The sequence below is a fragment of the Lynx canadensis genome, chromosome E2, assembly GCF_007474595.2.
Source record: "Lynx canadensis isolate LIC74 chromosome E2, mLynCan4.pri.v2, whole genome shotgun sequence".
NCBI classification, from domain to species: Eukaryota; Metazoa; Chordata; class Mammalia; order Carnivora; family Felidae; genus Lynx; species Lynx canadensis.
Window position 1 is genome coordinate 1,791,681 of NC_044317.1, and position 19,452 is coordinate 1,811,132.

Consider the following 19,452-nt stretch of genomic DNA (forward strand, 5'->3'; position numbering starts at 1 on the left):
TATTTTAGCTGCTTTGTTTCTGACTCGGCCAGCTTAACCTCTGAATGATGATACCCCGATGCTGAACTATGACCGCCACGCCAAGAGAAGAGAGGAATTGGAACCAGAGTAAGTTTACTGCCCACTGCCCTCAACAGTTAGCACTCCTCTGATTCTGAGGAAATCTGTGCCGTGACAGACAAAATAGCCTACACAAAACCACGGGGACAAAAGGCTACGAAACCTCGCAGTAAATAATCGGACTCCAAATGTGATATAAAACGACACGTCAACTCGGGCAAACCGTCTGGAATTCTTAAGAAATAAACCATTTTGAAACCTGTGGTTTCTAAAACCGCAAGCACTTAAATGCTTTTCTACGAAGGTAAGAACGGTCTGCGTACTTGCAGCTCGGGGTTGTCAGCAGGAATTAAATGACCCCACGAAAGCCGAGCTCATGGCCCTTCAGAGCTCTGCGTGTGAACGGTGCTTCTCTAACACAAGTAGCTGCCTGACGCTCTCTCCAGCTCAGCGAGGGGTTCTAGTCGTGGGGCAAAGCGCTCACCCACCTCTCCGCGCACCCATCCGCCTCACAGACGTGTTTCGCGGAACATGCCACTATCGGTCGATAGTAACTCTGATACGAGATGTTAGCGGAGTAGCTTCTTCCTCAACAGTTACGTCCGAGGCACCCACTTAAAGAGGACTCCGTCCGCCTCCGTGTCCTCCCACACAGACCACGGTGCCACGAGGGCGGCGCGGCCCGGCCTCCACACAGCAGGCAAAGTGCCGGCGGGGACCCTCCCAAGGAGTGTCAGCACAACAAACGTGTCACCGCACGTTTTCTCCTAGTGCAACGGTCAGGCAGAATGATCCTGAATTATGGCCTCTTCTTTGATATAAGGTAAAATTCAGAATCAGTCAACTCTGTCTCGTCTGCCCAATCCTACCAACAGGTACCGTCCAAGAGTCATATCTGATGGAAACAATCTGCTAGAGAGTAATGCTTTCGACAAATGCATCAGCTCATAAAGAACTCAGACTCAGATCAAAAGAAAATCTGTATTTTTTCCCCCCGCAGACATTTATAAGCTGGAAATTTGACCCCTTTTTCTGTGTTCATTTGTGTCACTCTGTAGTTTCTCCAAGTGAAATATATCTCACATTAATCACATCACAGTAACACACATAAAAAGATGAAATACGTTGTATCTACGACAACCTCAGAAACTCCTGGCGTTATCGAGTGTTACGCGCCTCAGGTGACGCACTTTAGACCGAACAAACACCGGGCCTTAAGTGGCTGGTCAGACCTGTGTGCGTGCCCGCCCAGGACCCACCCGGACAGAGAGAACAATCAGGCTTCTCTGCGACTACTGCGAACACCATCTCCTCCACGGATGTTTAATGCCCGTTCGCCGACACTGGCGACACCCCTCTCTTTCTTAAATTTAATGTGTAAAAAATTGACCCAGTGATTCCACTGCCGGGTGCTACCCAAGAGAAACAAAACCACACGTTCTCCCAAACGGCTGTTCACGAACGTTCCGAACAGTTAAAAAGCGGAAGCACCCCCAGTGTCCATCGACAGATGAGCAGATGAACAAAATGTGGTCCATTCACACGACGGAGAAGGACCCAGCCACAGAAGGATCGGAGCGGCGATACTCGCCACACCGTGGACGGCACTGCACGGCCCACGTGTGCCAAGTGCCTGCAGCGCGTAATTCCAAGACAGGAAGTGGACGGTGGCTGCCAGGGCTGCTTTCCAGGGTGACAGAGATATCCAGGCATCAGACCGGGGGCTGGGTGTACAACTATGTGAATGTACTTTAAAAACCCACTGAATTGTACGCTTTAAGATGGTAAACTTTAGGGCACCTGCGAGGCTCAGACAGCTTAGCATCCAACTCTTGACCTCAGCTCAAGTCATGATCTCACAGTTTGTGAGTTCAAGCCCCATGTCGGGCTCTGGGCTGACAGCTCAGAGCCTGCTTAGGATTCTCTCTCTCCCTCTCTCTCTACTCTCCCCTGCCCATGCTCCATCTCTCTCTCTCTCTCTCAAAATAAATAAGTAAATGTAATAAATAAATAAATAGGCCAAATCTATGGTAATTAAATTAGATGTTTTTTAATTTAAAAAAAAATTTTTTTTAATGTTTATTTTTGAAAAAGAAAGAAATAGAGTACAAGCAGGGGAGGAGCAGAGAGAGAGGGAGACACAGACTCCGAAGCAGACTCCAGGCTCCAAGCTGTCAGCACAGAGCTCGATGCAGGGCTTGAACCCACAAACCCTGAGATCACGACCTGAGCCGAAGTCAGACGCTTAACAGACTGAGCCCCCCCAGGCGCCCCTGATCTCGGTTTTTTTAAAAGGCGGTCACTAAACTCTGTTTCTCTCCCTGCTCCTGCTCTGCTGTCCCGATCCTTGCTATTTATGTCAGAAGCGAGCAAGACTTTGAGAAAAACACTGTTTTCAATGTTTCAGATACGGTAACTGGTCTCACAGAAACATCGTGGCTCGGTAAATCTACATCATCGTTTTAGGAAAGCTACGTTGCATTTTTAGTCAAAATCAACAACTCAGACGTAAAGCAAAAAACCGCACAAGTTTATCAGTGAATAAAGCACAGGCTTTACAGGTCGGGAACACGGCACTAACACGCCTGCACTCCCCCTCCTCCCCGTGCTGTGGGAGGCCATGTGGGCAGCCCACGTCGGCCCACGTTAGCCTGCAGAGGCAGGACAGAGGCACCAGGTGGCTACGGAGACTGTGGCAGGAGAAGTAGGGGGACAGGACGCGGTGTGGGCGAAACGGGCTCCGATCCGGGCGCCCGCCAAGCAGCTCCCTCTGCCTCTCGCGGGAGGTGGCACAGTCCCCTCTGGGCACCTACGTCTGGCCCCCAGCAGAGACGTGGAGAGACCTCTGTTCAAAGGCAATGATCAGCTCCCGGTTCTAGAAGCACAGCGGTGTGTCCGTCACCAGAAAGCCTTCAGAGACCGCCTGAATGTGCGTAGAATTTCCACTGTCTCCTACCACGTTTTACAAACAGCAAACACATACAGATGTCCCTCAACTCAGGATGGGGTCATGTCCCAAAATACCTCTCGCGGGTTTGGAAACATTCAAAGTCAAAAATGTACTTAACGCCCCTAACCTACCAAACATCGTGCCCCAGCCCGGCCCGGCTTCACTGTGCTCACAGCGCTCACGGCAGCCTGTCGCTGGGCGGAGTCATCTCGCACAGATCGCGACGCGTGAAACCGCTCACGGAACGCACGCAGCCACCGCGCCAACACCGCTGAAGTTGACGGAATGGCAGTGTGGGCGCAGTGCGTCTGTCGGGGCTCCGGCCATCGACCTCGCGATCGCGGTGCCCCGCGCCAGGAGGGAGGATCGGACCGCACGTCGGTGGCCTGGGAAAAGATCCAAACTCAAAACCCAAAGCACAATGGCTACTGCACATGGACCACGTGTGCACCGCCGTAAAGTCGGGAAACCGTCAAGCTGGACTACTGTGTTAAGGTAGGGACTGCACGACTTTCCTGAAAAGCAAAAAACACACAGAACAGAACAGAACAGAACAGAAGAGAACAGAACAGAACAGAACAGAACAGAACAGAAGAGAACAGAACAGAAGAGAACGCTGTACCTACTGCCATTCAGGCAAAGGAAAGAGGCTTTGCAGGCGCACCTTCCGAGTTCAGGGTGATGAGGGTGACGTTGCTCCCAATGTTCTGACTTCCCGACTGTCCACAGTTGGAGACGGAGTCGCTGGCCTCGGACCCGCTCTCCCCGTCCTCGTTGTGGCTGTCATCCTGACCCGGCACCTTCACCACAATGGTGTTCTGCCGTCTCCCGGGCACCGCGCTGAGCGGAAACAAAAACACCAGCCGATGTTGTGAGAGCAGCACAAGCAACGAGCAGAGACTAGCGCTGAAGCCGCCGCGTGCCTCTTTCCTCCACTCATCAGAGAACCTAACTGCACGAGGCGGCAGCTCGCGAGTCTTCCCACACCGCTCTCTCTACTCGGGGGGAGCAGCGACCGAATCGCACGAAATGGTCTGGGGTCGGAAGAAACTGCGTGAAACGTAAAAGTCGACAAACGTGTTCATGTCGCAGAAGAAGTAAAACCACAACCCACGGTGACTCAAGGCCTAGAAGGCGGCTCTCTGATCGTGGAGGCGCTCCCCCAAAATGCCGGCACTTGAGTGAGAGCGACTGTTAGGGCTGTGTCATGGGAAAGACTCATCGGAGAGCAAGTGTGCCCGGAGACTTCCATTGACCCAATCCACTCCACGCTGGTAGGCCTTCTAGAAGGGACTCCGCCTTTGTTAACAAAGTCAACACTCCTAACTATTCTCGCCAACAAAATCCACTGAAGCGGGTCTGAAAAGCCAGTCGAGACTCTCCCGGAGGATGTTCTCACCACTAAAGGGGTCCTGCTACGGAGCAGTAAGAAACTGCCAGGAAAACAGGGCACAAGCCGCCAGCTCCAAAAAAGGCCCAAAACGTACGTATTTATTACCTGGAGACAAGCTACTTGCCTCTACCGCGACCCTCTCCACATCCCTTCGCGGGGACTGCTAAGCACCGAGAAGGGGGACGAAGCCCAAGGTCCCCGTTCACAAAGACAAAAACATGCTTCCGACCGTGGTCGTGCCGCAGGCTGGGGCTCCAGCTTCTGAACTCGATCCCGCGGCAGCCTGCCCAAGCTCACCTCCGGCAGAGCCCCCGCGGGAGGCACACCTGACCCCGCCTCCCAGATCCCCAGACCTCCTCAGCCCGAGCGTCAACAACTCTTCTCCCTCCACCCGACACGGCAGGCCCGCGGCACAGCCAGGCCCCGGGAGCCCGGGCTCGGACAATAAAGACAATGGGGCAGAGCTGGGGCAGGAACAATCTGCGGAGGGCACTGAGAGAAAAAGGCAAACAGAACGCTGTGAACACGCTGATGGCAACAATAAGCAAAACCACCGTCTCGGGGCGGGTCGCCAGGAAAAGCGGAGCCCAGACCGCCGGGCAGGGCCGTCCACGGCACGCTTCCCCGTCACACGATGCCTCTTACGCACCCTTCTTTCTGACCAAGGTTACAGTTCCAGTGTCTCAAGAGAAAAAGGTGGGAGAAGAAAATCATCACCTCGAAATGCCTTCACCGCTTAGCACACTCAATAGAAGGTGTCTGTTGACCTGACACGCTGCTGTACAGACAGACAGACAGACAGACACACGTGAGGAAGTGGTGGTCGAGGGAGGAGGGCACAAGCTCCACCGGCTGCTGTGGAAACACAGAGCCATCTCCCCACTGGGCACGTGAGCACTGGACACAGAAGTTCCCGGTGCGTCCCCCCTTAACACGTCCCCTTCTCCAGCTGGCACACCAGGACCCGGGCCTGCACGCAGCACGGCCCTTGCCCACCACAAACAACTGTGGGCCGCGCCCGCTGGGCTCGACCGACCAGCTGTGCCCGGCTCAGGACGTGGAGTGGCTCTCGAGGGGACTCATCGCGGTGGCAGTGGCAGTGAAAGGTGGGGTTGGTGTGGTGGCTACTGACTTGCTAACGGTACTTTCCAGGGGGTCCGGTGCCCTGTTGCCCAAGGGTTCTTCCATCTTGGCTACAATGGCGCTCTGCCGATCACTGTTGAGTATTACTGTAGTCTGGGGGACGGCGCTAGGGAACAAAAGAATCACAAAGAAAAAGAAGACCTTAAAACAACAACATTCATTGTCAGAATACACAAGAGTAATTCAATACACTCAGCATCCAATGACCTGCGCTACGGGAGGGAGGGGGCCCCACACAGAAGTCACGTTTAAAGTGATTTACTGTCTACACCGGGCATAGGATAGACCAGAGGTGAACTGTTTTGTCGAGAGCTTACCACCCCTCGCTGCTAGTATGCTTAGTTGAGTTGAGATCAGAGTATTTACACCTTTACACAGAAGGGAGCCAAAGGCCACAGGTGACAGTGAGGCTCCTGAAGTAGCATGTCTGCGTGAAACTCAGCTGGTATTTTCACTCGTCCCATCCCAAGGAATGCCTGCACGGCAGCCTAGGCTTTCAGAACCACACGTATCGACACCATTCCGAAATGTTAGCTCCGGAAGGACAGGGGCAAACACGACAGAAGGACTGTGGGCAAAAACACCTGACATTTATCACCTCCAGCTTCTACTAGGGGAGTGTGTGGACCACACACAGGGCTTTGCTTTGAAGGAGAGCGATTCCACGAAAGAACGGAGCCCCTATGAGGGGACCTTCCTCGAGGTGGCGCTGTGAGTTTAAGTAGCAGCCAGCAGCTTATCCCACCAAGGTTCTCCAGGAGACTGCTCGGTCATTCATCTTCTGGCCACAGGAAGTGCGAGCACGCTCTCAGGAGGCTGCAGGGCCAGAGAGCACCGGAAATGCACGGCAAGGTCACCTGAGCACGGGTCGTTCTTAAATTTCACGGCTCTGGGAGAACCACTGCTCTCACGTGAGAAAACCTCATGTGACCAAAAGCACGTAAGAAAACGTAGCCCCGTGTCAGAGCAACACGGCTGTTAAACGCCCCCTCCCAAAATCAGGGTCACAAATGGCACCATCTCATGTCCGAGTAAATCGCAGGACCGTGAGGTGTTTTCTAAAATAAAAGCATAATCAATTGCATTTCATTCAAAACTTTGTATTTTCAGCGATTCTGTTTGTTCTCTGGTGACACCTAAAGTAACCCACCAAATCCTTACAACCTGTCCACAGGCAGGCCTCACAAGTGACATAGGTGACCTTCGACTTGGTACTGTGGCCACCCACAGGCTTTGAAGATTTCAGCTTCCCTCTTTCAAAACAGGAGATGAATGGTTTGTATGCACGGGGTATTCTCCTGAAGTATGTCCCGTGGGGCACTGCTCCCTGCTCCCTCCACCCCAGGATCCTACATGCATGCACCTGTCTCCTCTCCACTCCTCCCTGAGCAACTAACCAGGATGACCCTGCGGGGTGACAACAGTTCCCTAATGAGAATTCACAATGGACAGGAGCACAGTAGAGGTCTCAGAAGTCCTGGAGAAAAAAGATTAAAATTTATTCATGGCACCAGCTGGCAAATTGTTTGAGTAAATGTACCTTTTCTCCTTAACGATTCTTGTTAAGATCAAGGAAACGATGTTCTGAAGCAACCAGCTTCAATGTGAAGAGGCACCCTAGATGTACCCCAAGACTTTCGGGGGGTTCCCGGGTGTGGGCAGCTCTCACGATGCAACGTCCCAGTCCTCACCTTGCACAACGTACTATTTTCCAAAAATGTTTCCCTTGAGAGAGCACCCTCGTCAATGTGTCTGTTCCCTTTCACAAAGCCCCTTTCCCACCCTGAAACAAAAGGACGTGAATGTGGGGTGCGGGGACCCCAGGAGGGAACACGAGGCCACTCTGAGACACCAGGCAGGGCGTGCAGAGTCTACGCCTCGGCTGACCGACCAAGCACCGCTGGGTGAGTTACTGGGTTACCATTCCTTGTTCTCAACGAAACTGACGGAGGACCAAGGGACCTTTTCAGCTCACAGATGATCAGAAGTAGTTCTTGACGACAGTGTACAAAGACCTTAACGACCTGAGAAGCTGAGAGGCGCCTCTGCCCTCACGGGAACCAAGTTTCTCAGCACTCAAAACTTTAAAAACTACCAAGGGAAGCAGGACCAAGGCTGAACCCTGTCTCACCTTGAGTGGTAAGTCATTACCATCCATGGATTCAAGAATTAACTAAATCTAAAGCCCCATCCATCTCAAAAACACACTCATGACACCGAATTATTAAAAATCAGTCACGCAAGTAACACACGTAAGCTGTTCTGTTCAGCTACCCACTAGTGACTGTAATGGGAACTCAGCCAAAAGAGCTGAGCCCTGTGGCTACGGGAAACACAGGTCCCAGCTGCAATTTCTATCCACGTGTCCGCTGCCAAGGAGGACTACGTCAGCCTGGTGGATGAGGTAAACTGCAGGGCGGGGCACGAACTTCCAACAAGCAAAAGGAATAGGGAGAAATTCAACTGTGGAAAGCTTATTCACGGGATGCTTTTAAACGGGTAATAGTATTCATAACGGAAACAGTTAAGAAAACAATGAATGCATTCTGTTTTTAAACATCAAGGTCACAATACGCCAGCAATTATACCCTTTCAACTAATGCAATGTACTTGTATCGACCTCAAATTGTGTAAGAAGGATATTTCATTTTTCAAAAATTAAGGAGCATCCATATCACACGAGTAAGAACGCAGTAGTCATCTGAGGGCTGATTATGGGAAAACTACCACAAGAATGCAAATGTCTTGCCCGGGCTGAGTTACAGTCCCCAATCATTCAATCAGATACTGATGTGCATCTGCTGTGAAGCAATTCTGCAGATGGATTAAAAGTCCCAACCGGCTGACGTTAAATTGACCAGACGGGAGACTACCCTGAACGGACCTGGCCTGATCAGGAGAGCCCTTCCAAAGGAGGTTTAGGCATTCTGTCCCTGGTGTTGGAGACGCCGGACAGCTCTTGCCAGCTGATCCCGATCTCCCCTTCCTGCCTACCTGCCCTAGACTTCGAGCGTGCCTGGCTACCCCTACAACCGTAAGCCAACTCCATATGACAAATCCTTTACAGGGTGTGCTGGTGCACTGTGTGTGTGTGTGTGTGTGTGTGTGTGTGTGTGTGTGTGTGTGTGAGATCTGTCTCTCTCTCTGTCTCTCTGTCTCTGTCTCTCTCTCTCTCTCTCTCACACACACACACACACACACGGGTGCGAACGTAGCCCCTACAGGTTCTGCTGTGAAATAACTATAGAAGTAATAGAAGTACCACATCAAGTCCTAGGTCCCCGGTGGCGACATCCCATAAAGCCTGCAGTACAGCATCAGAAGCAGGAAGTCAACAATGGGACGCTTCCGTCAATGCGACGGCAGTCCTCGCTCGGACTCCGCCGCCAGTTTCTGTGTGCACGTGTGCACGAGTGTGCGGTTGTGCACGGATCGACCCCCATGTGACTGTGCCGTCACCGTGCCACCGCTAACGAGCAGCGGCCTCATGCTGCCCCTTTAGACACATCCGGCCTCCCAGCCCCACCCGTCCCCCAGCAAGTGCTAACCTGCTCTCCCCTCCATCTACGGTCCTCACATTTCGAGAATATTACAGACGTGGAATCAAACAGCTCGTGACCTTGGAAACTGGCTTTCTGTACTCAGCGGAAGCCCCAGATCATCCAAGGGGCAGAGAGCGACCACCGGTTCAACCGGTGTCATCGCTGCGCAGTTTCCCACGGCACAGGGGTCTGTGAACCTTTAACTCCAGAAGGGCATCTGGGGTACTGGCAGGTTTGGGCTCTTACAAATACGCTGCCACGGACATCCCCGTAGAAGTCGTGAACGTGAGTTTTCATCTCTCTGGGAGAAATGCCCAAGAATGTGATTGCTGGGCCCTATGGTAAGTACACGTTTAGCTTTACAAAAAACACCGCCAGACTTTTCCAGAATGGCTGTACCTTTCACGTTCCCACCAACAAGGGATGAGAAATCCAGTTTCTCCGCATCCTCGCCAGCATTCGGTGCTTTTCGCCATTCTGACAGACGTGGAGCGACACTCGGTGTGGTTTGGACTCACGTTTCCCCGACGACTAATAGTCACGTGCCCATTCACCACCCAGATCTCCTCTTTGGCAACATACCTTTTCGAGTCTCCTGCCCGGTTTCTAACCGGGCTTTTTTCCTACAGATGAGTGTGCCGTCGGTCCCTGCCAGGCGCGTGGTGAACCAGCATGCCCCTTCCCATCTGCAGCCTGACTCTCCGTCCTCCTCACCGGTCTTCGTGGAGCAGAACTTGGTGATTTCCATCATGTCTGACACCTCCTTCTCCACGGGTGGTGCTTTCACCATCAAGTCTGGGGGGTCTGAGCCGGGCCTCGGGCCCCAAACGCTTTCCCCTACGTCTTCATCTACAGGTATTACAGTTTTGTATTTAAACGTGTGCTCCGGTTACAATTAGTTTTTGTTCCAGGTATGATGGGACACCGAGGTTCATCTCGCTTGTTCTGCCCGGGGATGTCCAAGTGCCCTGGCTCGTGTGTTGAAAGGCTGCCCTTCCCCACTGGTCTTCGACCCTCTGTCAAAGCTCAGCGGGGCTATTTCTAGGCTCTATGTTCCAATGATCGATTTCTCTCTCCCTCATTTTGTTTTCTTTTTTTAAGTGTATTTTTATTTATTTTGAAAGAAAGATAAAGAGCAAGTGGGGGAGGGGTGAGAGACAGAGACAGAGAATCGCAAGCAGGCTCCGCAATGTCAGCGTAGAGCCTGACACGGGGCTCAAACCCATGAACCCGTGAGATCACGACCTGAGCCAGAATCAAGAGTTTGACACCCAAGTCGACGGAACCATCCAGGCGCCCCAATCATTTTGTTTTCTAAAAACTACATGCTCAACTCATCCTTTGGCAATCTTAAATCGTTTTCTATACCCTTACCTATAACCACATGTTGGTTTGTTTTTTAAGTTCTCATTAAACAAAAACCAAAATTAAGTAAAAGGGAAAAGGGTAGACTCACAGACTGTCCTGTTTTAATTCTAAGATTATGCTAATCGCCCAAGTTGTATACTCTTGGGTAAAACAGGATCATTCAGAAGCAAAAAATCCTCTGTGACGTGGCCCAGTGACCTGTGACCAGGGGGGGCACAAGAATCACTCACCCGTGTGCGGTGACTGAGCAAAGGGCCCTCAGGCACTCCCCCCAGGAGAGTCAGGGCGGGCAGGACTGCCCCCAGGGCTCCGCGGGGAAGGAGACACCCAATCCTCAAAGCGGGAGAGGGCACCACAGCACCTTCCCTGCGCGAATCAGCAGACCGCCGCGTGGACCAGCTAATAACGTGCCCAGGCCCACACGGCCAAGACAGATTTGAGCCCAAATTCTCCAGCAGCAAAGGGGACATTCCAACCAAAACCAATATAGGAAGGGTCCATGACCCACAACTCTTCGAACACCGTTGTTTCCTGGGGAAAGTAGGGGCTGCCCCCAGAGGGCCCAAAGCTATTTTCTGTGTTTTTTAACCATTTTTCCCACGTGATTCTGATGGGTGCTGATGATTTAAAACAACAGGGGCATCTGGGTGGCTCTGTCAGTTAAGCATCTGACTTTGGCTCAAGCCACGATCTCACAGTTTGTGGGTCCGAGCCCCTGTCGGGCTCTGTGCTGACGGCTCAGAGCCCGGAGCCTGCTTCGGATTCTGTGTCTCCCTCTCTCTCTTCCCTCCTCTGCTCACGCTGTCTGTCTCTCTCAAAAATAAACAAACATCAAAATAAATAAAACAACAAAACTGCACACACACACACACACAACCCCACAGAAGAGGCACAGACCTGCTGTGTCCACGGGCCCCACACGGCACTCACCCACTACATGGCTCACTCACTACAGATTAGCTTTTGGTACGAGGCAGCCCCTGCACAGGGGCCTTTCTGTCCATTTTCTGAAGGACAGACCCCCAACTGCCTCGGCGAGTGCGCAGTACACAGTCAAGCCCGTGTGTATAAGATGTGAATGAATTCGAGAACGATTCTGAGTTAGTTCAGTCCTCTGGCTCCTGCCTCTAGACTCCATGGTCTCGTGTCGTGGAAAGAAAAGAGAGCAAGACTCATGAGCCAGAAGAGAAACTTAGGAAGACGATGCCCACGGGACGGCCTAGCGCACTGTCACCCACAGAGGGCGGGGCGACCTAGAGTTCTGTGCGCTCACCAGCGTGAGCCCCGCACGCACCAGGGGGCCTGGCTGACGGTACCCCCTGGTGAACAAGAAGCCTTAATAGGGTCGGGTTTTTAAACCTCACAGGGTCGGTGGGGCGTCCGGGCGGCTCAGTCGGTTCAGCGTCAGACCTCGGCTCAGGTCATGATCTCACGGTTCCTCAGATGGAGCCCGCGCGGGGCTCCGCGCTGCCAGCTCAGAACCTGCCTGGGACTCTCTGTCTCCCCTCTCTCCGCCCCTCCCCTGCGCATGCACATGCGTGCTCTCTCTCTCTCTCTCTCTCTCTCTCTCTCGTTCTCGCTCTTGCCCTCTTTCTAATAAACCAAAACCAAAACAAAACCCCTCGCGAGGTTGCTGAGGATCAAAGAACCCAAGCGCTCATATGCATGACCTCTCTCACAGCAATCTTCACATAGTGTCTTATTCCCACTGTACTGATGACGAAGCTGGGAAAGGGTAAGAATTTGCCCAAGGTCTCACCCCTTGGAGGTGACAGAGCCTGTCACCAAGCACCTCTCAAGCTCTTAGCCACTTGTCAGTCAAGACCAGAAATACCCCTTTATTTCTGTTAGCCTTTCAGTGTTGCATATCTTCACTGTTTTATTCCGATGGCTTTACAACAAAGTCTCCAGCTTTCAGAGATGTCATGGCAGACATTTTCCGAGCTATGCTTACAAAGTGACCTTCGACTTCTCTTCTGTTTCAGGAAATCGCTTTGTGACCGTGTTAAAAGTCTCTGTACTCATATTTTAAAACATCAGCATCTCTGTCCCCTTAGCTCACCGTTCACACAAAATGGACCATCATCTGAATATACGCCAAGGGGCTCTATTGAAGTCTATGCAAAAAACCTAACAAACCACCAAAATAAAAGACCTGAAAAAAAATCTTGAAAACCGTAGGTAAAAAGTTTTAAAACATCATTTTAAAAGCGGTGTTTGCCACTTTTTATTACAAAGGAAAACAGAAAACAAGCTGGTTTGAGCCAGAGAGTTTGAGGACCACAGAGTGGCCGGTGCAGGTGGGCACACGGAGAGGAGGAGGGCAAGGGGTACGCAGGACAAAGATCAGCCAACACCGGAGAGGAGCTCAGCATGTAGTGTGCAAAGAGAAACACACACAGACCTCGGGCAAAGAGGACAAAATGACGTCAAGTCAGGTGGACCCAGAGTTTGCAAATATTATTGGGAAGAGCCCGATGTCAGAGCTACGTAAACTCAGAGAACTTTACAGAAACTCTAACTCTGGGGTGCCTGGGTGGCTCAGTTGGTTGAGGGTCTGACTCTGGATTTTGGCTCAGGTCAGGATCCCAGGGTCCTGGGATCGAGTCCCGCATCAGGCTCCGCGCTAAGCGGAGATTCTCTCCCTCCCTCTGCCCCTCTTCCCTCACTTGCATGCGCACTCTCTCTAGATTAAAAAATTGAAAGAAAGAAAGAAAGAAAGAAAGAGAGAGAGAGAGAGAAAGAAAGAAACTCTAACTCTGAACTAGCTAAAACCTCATACAGATTTCAGTGGCTTATGATCATATTCCGAATGTACACACAGACACACACGTGCACTTGCACACACACAAAACTTGTGTTGTGTCCTCACAAAGAGATGGCAAAAGAGATTAATGTTTGGAGCCGGCTGAAGCCAAAGGAAACAGCATGCTGATTCGGGTCTGAAGCTGTTGCCAGCTCAGAGGGGATGGCCGCCATCAACTAGCCAGTCTGCTGTGGAAATGGTGGGGCAGGGGGGTAGCCTCCCTCCCTACCCAAGAATTTTAGTGCACTGGGCTTAACCCAAGAGAATGCCTCTACGTTTGCTTCCTTGCAGAATGGGGTGCCCTGGGGAAGTCAGGTTTGTATGAACCGGTTTCCAGCTCCTAATCACCAAGGAAAACGTTCACAAGCACTGACTGCACTCGCTCCAGGAAATAAGAAACCAACGGCGAACAAGTCTGATCAATCGATGGCGACACACCCACGGACATTCGCTGCTGGGGGGACGCAGACACCCATCACCAAACGACTGCAGGACAGAGAAGAACGCCCATGACTAGGTTCTCTGCCTACATCGTACTTCACGCAGGCAGGTGCTGAGAGCACGACCATCCTAGAAGAGACTGACTTATATCCTCTGAATACTCCTTCCCCTAGGGAGTCTGACGCTCAGTGAGTGACAGCCAGGCTCCGGGCACGGGAGAGACGCCCCGACCTCAGGGTGTCCCGTTCTGTGTCCCGTGCTAACCTTCGAGGGTGAGGCAAGACCGCACCTTCACGCCACGCCACGCCGCCCCTCCCCGCGCAAGGCGGGCAGCTCAGGTGCGGCTTCTCTTCACACAGTAACGTTCAGCTTTGTGCTCTGTGGCCGAGGGAGGACGGACCTGCCAGAACATCAAAAAAATGTTGGCCGCGTCCCCGCCTCCCTCGCACCCACAGAGGAGTCTCACCCGGGCCACATTCCTCTGCCGGCCGGTCCTTCTGCCGTTCAAAGTGACTACTCGTAAAGTTCGGCTGGGGAAATCTGAGATACTCATCTTCTCATTTTTGTGAATTATCCCAAAGACTCTCAACAAAGCAAGCTAGCAAAAATCTCGGGTAATTCCACGTTCTACTCGTAAGAAAACAGGTACAGACTCTCCAACTCCACAGACACGTGCTCCCTCAGCACGCACTCTCCCACGGGCGCTCAGAGGCGTGCTCCCGCACGGCACACGGGAACCGGGGTCGTAATCAAACGAACGGTGTGTGAAGTGTACTTACACACACCCAACTGTCTAAACCATCCAGCGGCCAGCCTCAGACTTCAGTGACAGCAAACCTGGTGGGAGCAGAAGCAGGGGCACCGCCCTTAGTTAAAACGGTAAAACCAGACACCCCGAGATCCTCACGTCCCAGAGCAGCAGGGGGGCTCGTGGCCACCAGGGGCCCCCGCCCCCGGTGCACGGGGTGGTCCTATCTTGGGGAGCCACTAGGCAGCCAAGCCACATTCCCTTCGGAGCAAGCACGGCCCTGGGACCAGTGCTCACGGATGAGATGTAAACAGGAGAGGGGCCAGCATTTTTAGGAACAGAACGTGCCAACCTGCAACAGTCAGCCCACGAGTCCGGAGGATTCTTCACCGCAGTTCAAGTCACCCAACCGACGTACCAAGCGTTCGACCTTCACTGAAATTTGTTTCGTGGGGTTAGTTCTGTTCTTTACAGGCTCAAGATTAAAAAGTCATAAAAACCAGGATCCAAAAAAGTATCCTTAGGGATAAGAACAAATGAGCATTAAAAACTGCCTCCCAATATCTAATGAAATGAACAAGTTCCTGGGGCGCCTGGGCGGCTCAGTCGGTTGGGCGTCCGACTTCGGCTCGGGTCACGATCTCACGTTCCGTGAGTTCGAGCCCCACGTCGGGCTCTGTGCCGACAGCCCGGAGCCTGGAGCCTGCTTCGGATTCTGTGTCTCCCTCTTTCTCTGCTCCTCCCCTGCTCATGCTCTGTCTCTGTCTCAAAAATAAATAAAAACATTAAAAAAAAAAAAAAAAAAAAAAAACAAGTTCCAGCGTGAAAACCACACCCCCAAATAAGCAGCTGCCACAGAGAAACAGGGATAACCTAATGCAGTAAACGTCGACCACGAGCTGCTTCAGAGGAGGGCTCGTTCTAAGCCTGCCTCCGCTCCCCAAGAAGCCACATTTGCACCGTAACGGAGCCCTCTGACTGCAAGCCGTCAGTCCCAAACCAGAAGGGCACATCGGTTGGGAACGCAGATCCTTTCTTCTTCCCAAGGAGCTACAGGAAAATGGCTACCGGACAAGAACTGCTAGGAGGAACAGGAAAATGGCTACCGGACAAGAACTGCTAGGAGGAAAAGCCGGACAACAGGAGGGACCCCCAGGGGGACACAGAGCCGTGAGGGACACCACAGCGGTGAGATTCCAGATGCTCGGATCCTGTCTCTGCCGCCACTTTCCAATACAGGAGACGGCTGACTGGAGGACTGGTGTGGGGAGCACGCAAGACGAGCCTGGAGCGCCTTGTGGTGCCAGAAAGGAAGGAAGTGCTCAAAACAAACCAAAATGACTAGCGGGGAGGGAGTGTCCAAGGACACAGAAGCCACAGCAGAGCAGTCTCAGCCACAGAAGCTGGAACGTTTGAGCAGCAAAACAAAGGAGTACTGGATTCCAACCCAAAGCGTAAAATAAATACCCGTGAGTCCACACTGATATAAATGAGTGACGATCAAACGGGGAGGAAGAGATAAACCTCCCGTGCAGTACAGTAACAACATACCCAAGAGGTGCAGCAGAACTTCCCACTCTTTCATTTGGGGCGCCTGGGGAGCATCCGACTTCGGCTCAGGTCATGATCTCGCAGTTCATGGGTTCGAGCCCCGCGTCGGGCTCTGTGCCGACAGCTCGGAGCCTGGAGCCTGCTTCCGATTCCGATCCTGCATCTCCCTCTCTCTCTGCCCCTCCCCCGCTCGTGTGCTGTCTCTCAAAAATGAATAAATGTAAAAAAAAAAAAAAAAAAAAACAACTAGAAATTAAAAAAAAAAAAAAAAAAAGAACTCCACACTCTTTCATTTGGAGCTGAGCTCAGTGATGTCCAGTGATGTCCTTCCCAAGAGCACAGGGGGCAGAGAAGGGGGGCAGTTGGAACTTGACAGGGGAGGAATCTGACCAACGCAACCTCAGCCCAGTGATCCAAGACCACACCAGCAGACAGAAGTCACGGAGCCAGCACGCACCCTGGAGAAGGTGTGATGAGAATGGCACTTCGCCTCTGGGGTCTGCCTCTCAGACTTCGGCAACCCCAGGCTCATCAGGAGAAAAGCAACAGACAAATCCCAAGTGAGGGACAATCTGTAAAACACCTGACCAATACTCCTCAAAAAATTATAAAAACCAGGTCTGTGAGATTATCACACACCAAAGGAGCCCAAGAAGACACAGCAACTAAATGCGATGTGGACCTACAGGCATTTGAAAGGTAATACGTGAGGGACGCCTGGGTGGCTCACTCAGTTAAGCATCCGACCTCGGCTTCTGTCAGCTCAGGTCGCGATCTCACGGTTCGCGGGTTCGAGCCCCACGTCGTGCTCTGTGCTGACAGCTCAGAGCTTGAAGCCTGCTTCCGCTTCTGTCTCCCTCTCTCTCTGCCCTCCCCTACTGTCTCTCAAAAATGAATAAAAACGTTAAAAAAATTGTTTAAATAAAAAAATAAATATGCCAATGCTATGAAAAAGTATTACGTTAACAAATTCCAGGGTTTAGACAAAAACAAAATCCCTGGAGAATACAAATTAAATAACAGTGACTCAAAAAGTTCCACGTTTATCAAAGTTCTGTATTTATTAAAGAAACTGAATTCATAATTCACTGGCAAACTGGATCAAATATTTAAGGAAGAAATAAAACTAACCATACAGAAACATTATCAGAAAACAGACAAGAGAAGGCTTCCCAAACCATTTTTTTAAGTTTTTTTATGTTTGTTTATTTTTCAAAGAGCCAGAGGATGAGCGGGGGAGGGGCGGAGAGGGAGAGGGAGACCCAGAATCCGAAGCAGGCTCCAGGCTCCGAGCCGTCAGCACAGAGCTCAATGCGGGGCTCGAACTCATGAACCATGAGATCATGACCGGAGCCAAGTCAGACACTTAACCGACTGAGCACCCAAGCAGCCCTCCCGGATAAATTGTTGAGACTAGCATCATCCCAGTAACAAAGACAGGTCAAGAAAGAAAACTATAGACTAGCATACCCCATGAAAACAGATGCGAAAACCTTCAACTACACGTTAGCAAGTCGGTCCAAAAATACATAAAAAGGGTAACATGCTATGACCATCAGGTTTATGATGACAGAAACGCAAGGCTGCTTTAGCATTTGAAATCAATCAGTATAACTCACTGCAACAACAGAATCAAAAAGAAAAACCACATAATCATCTCAAGAAGATACAGAAAGAGCACGTGAACATTCAATTCAATGCCAGCTCACAGTAAAAACTCTCATGAAATCAGGAAGAGAACTTCATCAACCTGATAAAGAGCATCTGCAAAAGATTTACAGCCAACACCACACTTAACGGTGGAAGACTGGATGCTTTCACTCGGAGATCAGAAATGAAGTAAAAGTACAAAAAGAAAAAAAAAACCACACGCTGAAATGAGAGATCCTATCCATGGAGCAGACAGGGTGCCTGGGTAGCTCAGTCAGTTAAGCACCCAACTCTTGATTTTGGCTCAGGTCATCATCTCAGGGTTCTTGAGTTCGAGCCCTGCTTTGGCCTCTGCGCTGAGTGTGGAGCCTACTTGGGATTCTCTGTCTCCCTCTCTCTGGCCCTTTCCCCTCACACTCTCTCTCAAAAAAAAGAAATGCTAGAGAAATTTGATGACAAGTAAAACCGTCTTTATATATGTAAAAAACATATGTGACCACAAATACTTCCCTTTATCTTAAGTCCTACAGCAAAGCTACTAAAACAAAGTGAATTTAGAAACGATGCAGGATAAAGGTAAGTACAGAAAACACAGTACCCTTCGTGACAGCACCTGAAAGTATGGCGTACTTGGAGAAAACTTTAACAAAATGGGAGTAAGAGCTACGCACCGAAAACTAGAAGACTGCTGAGAAATTAAAGACCAGCGTAAGGGGAGACGTGCACCGTGTTCGTGGGTCCAAAGACTCCATGGCGTTGAGAGGGCAATTCTCTCCAAACTGACCTACAGATCCCAAGTGATGAGCTTTGCGCTATTCTACCACGAGAGAAGTACTCCAGATTAGCAGACGTGCGCGATCTATTAAAACGCTCGGCTGCACGTTTAGCATCTGCGCTGCTTATCAGACTGTATCTGAGTCATCACATTAGGTTAATCATTCCGCCGGTTGTATGTGTGTAAACTGTGAGTTTTCCTTGGCTGGTACTCGGCCCTGACACGTACAGGGCACCCTCGTTAGGTCACTAAACGCGTGCGGCTGTACAAAGGAGTGTAGACAGTCGGCGAGAGATCATACGTCTACAAAGTTAGGTGGAAACATCGAAAAACTGAAAACTTGGTAAGGAAAGAACTAAAACCAGGCCCATCGTGGCTAAAACCAAACCTTTTCTCATAATTCAAACAGCCCTATCTGGAGTCTCTCACATTCCAAAGCCTACGAAATGCTACGGTCCTGACTGAAGAGCTCAATGACCCAGAGCGGAAACGCTCTGAACACGGATGACCCCTCACCAGGACTGCAGGTGTCCCGAGAGACCCCAGGAGGGGACCTCTCTCTACCCAGAAGCCACGAAGGCTCAAAAAATAGCCTTTCCACCAACATCCACCAACACTTAACACAAAAGGCCCTCTGGGAAATAAAACAGACTCAGCAGCCAGCATGGTAGAGGGAATTTAAATAATTTCTTGATCAATAATCAGCTTAGAGGAAAGGAGAGAAAATCATTTTCTTCCCTCAGGTGTCCCAGAGGACATATCTCTCTGAAGGAAAAGATTATCTCGAAAAGAAATCACTTGTATGTCTGAGTATTACAAAGAGGCCCCTGATTTACTCCGATTGTTTTAAAATTGTAGATGTTTAAATATATACTAAAATTGTAGATGTTTAAATATACACTAAAGTTTTAAAAGCACAAAAAAAAAACTTTTCAAGCTTTAAAAATGACTATCTGTTGTACGGCAATTACATCTCAATAAAAAACCATTTGTGCGTAAAAAATAAAAACATCTTGCTTTTAAAA

At 50.8% G+C, this 19,452-nt stretch overlaps 1 protein-coding gene across 5 annotated transcripts in view; it reads right to left on the bottom strand.

Moving 5' to 3' along the window:
- LOC115502058 (BTG3 associated nuclear protein) overlaps nt 1–19,452 on the bottom strand; it is a 114,333-nt gene that overhangs the window by 56,714 nt on the left and 38,167 nt on the right. For 3 of the 5 annotated variants that reach the window (XM_030297232.2, XM_030297230.2, XM_030297231.1), the window contains exons 5-6: nt 5,536–5,652; nt 3,675–3,850 (exon numbers count right to left, since the gene is read on the bottom strand). In XM_030297232.2, coding sequence (XP_030153092.1) covers nt 3,675–3,850; nt 5,536–5,652 — 293 coding nt within the window. The remainder of the gene's footprint in view (nt 1–3,674; nt 3,851–5,535; nt 5,653–19,452) is intronic. The other 2 variants (XM_030297234.2, XM_030297233.2) reach the window with 1 other exon arrangement.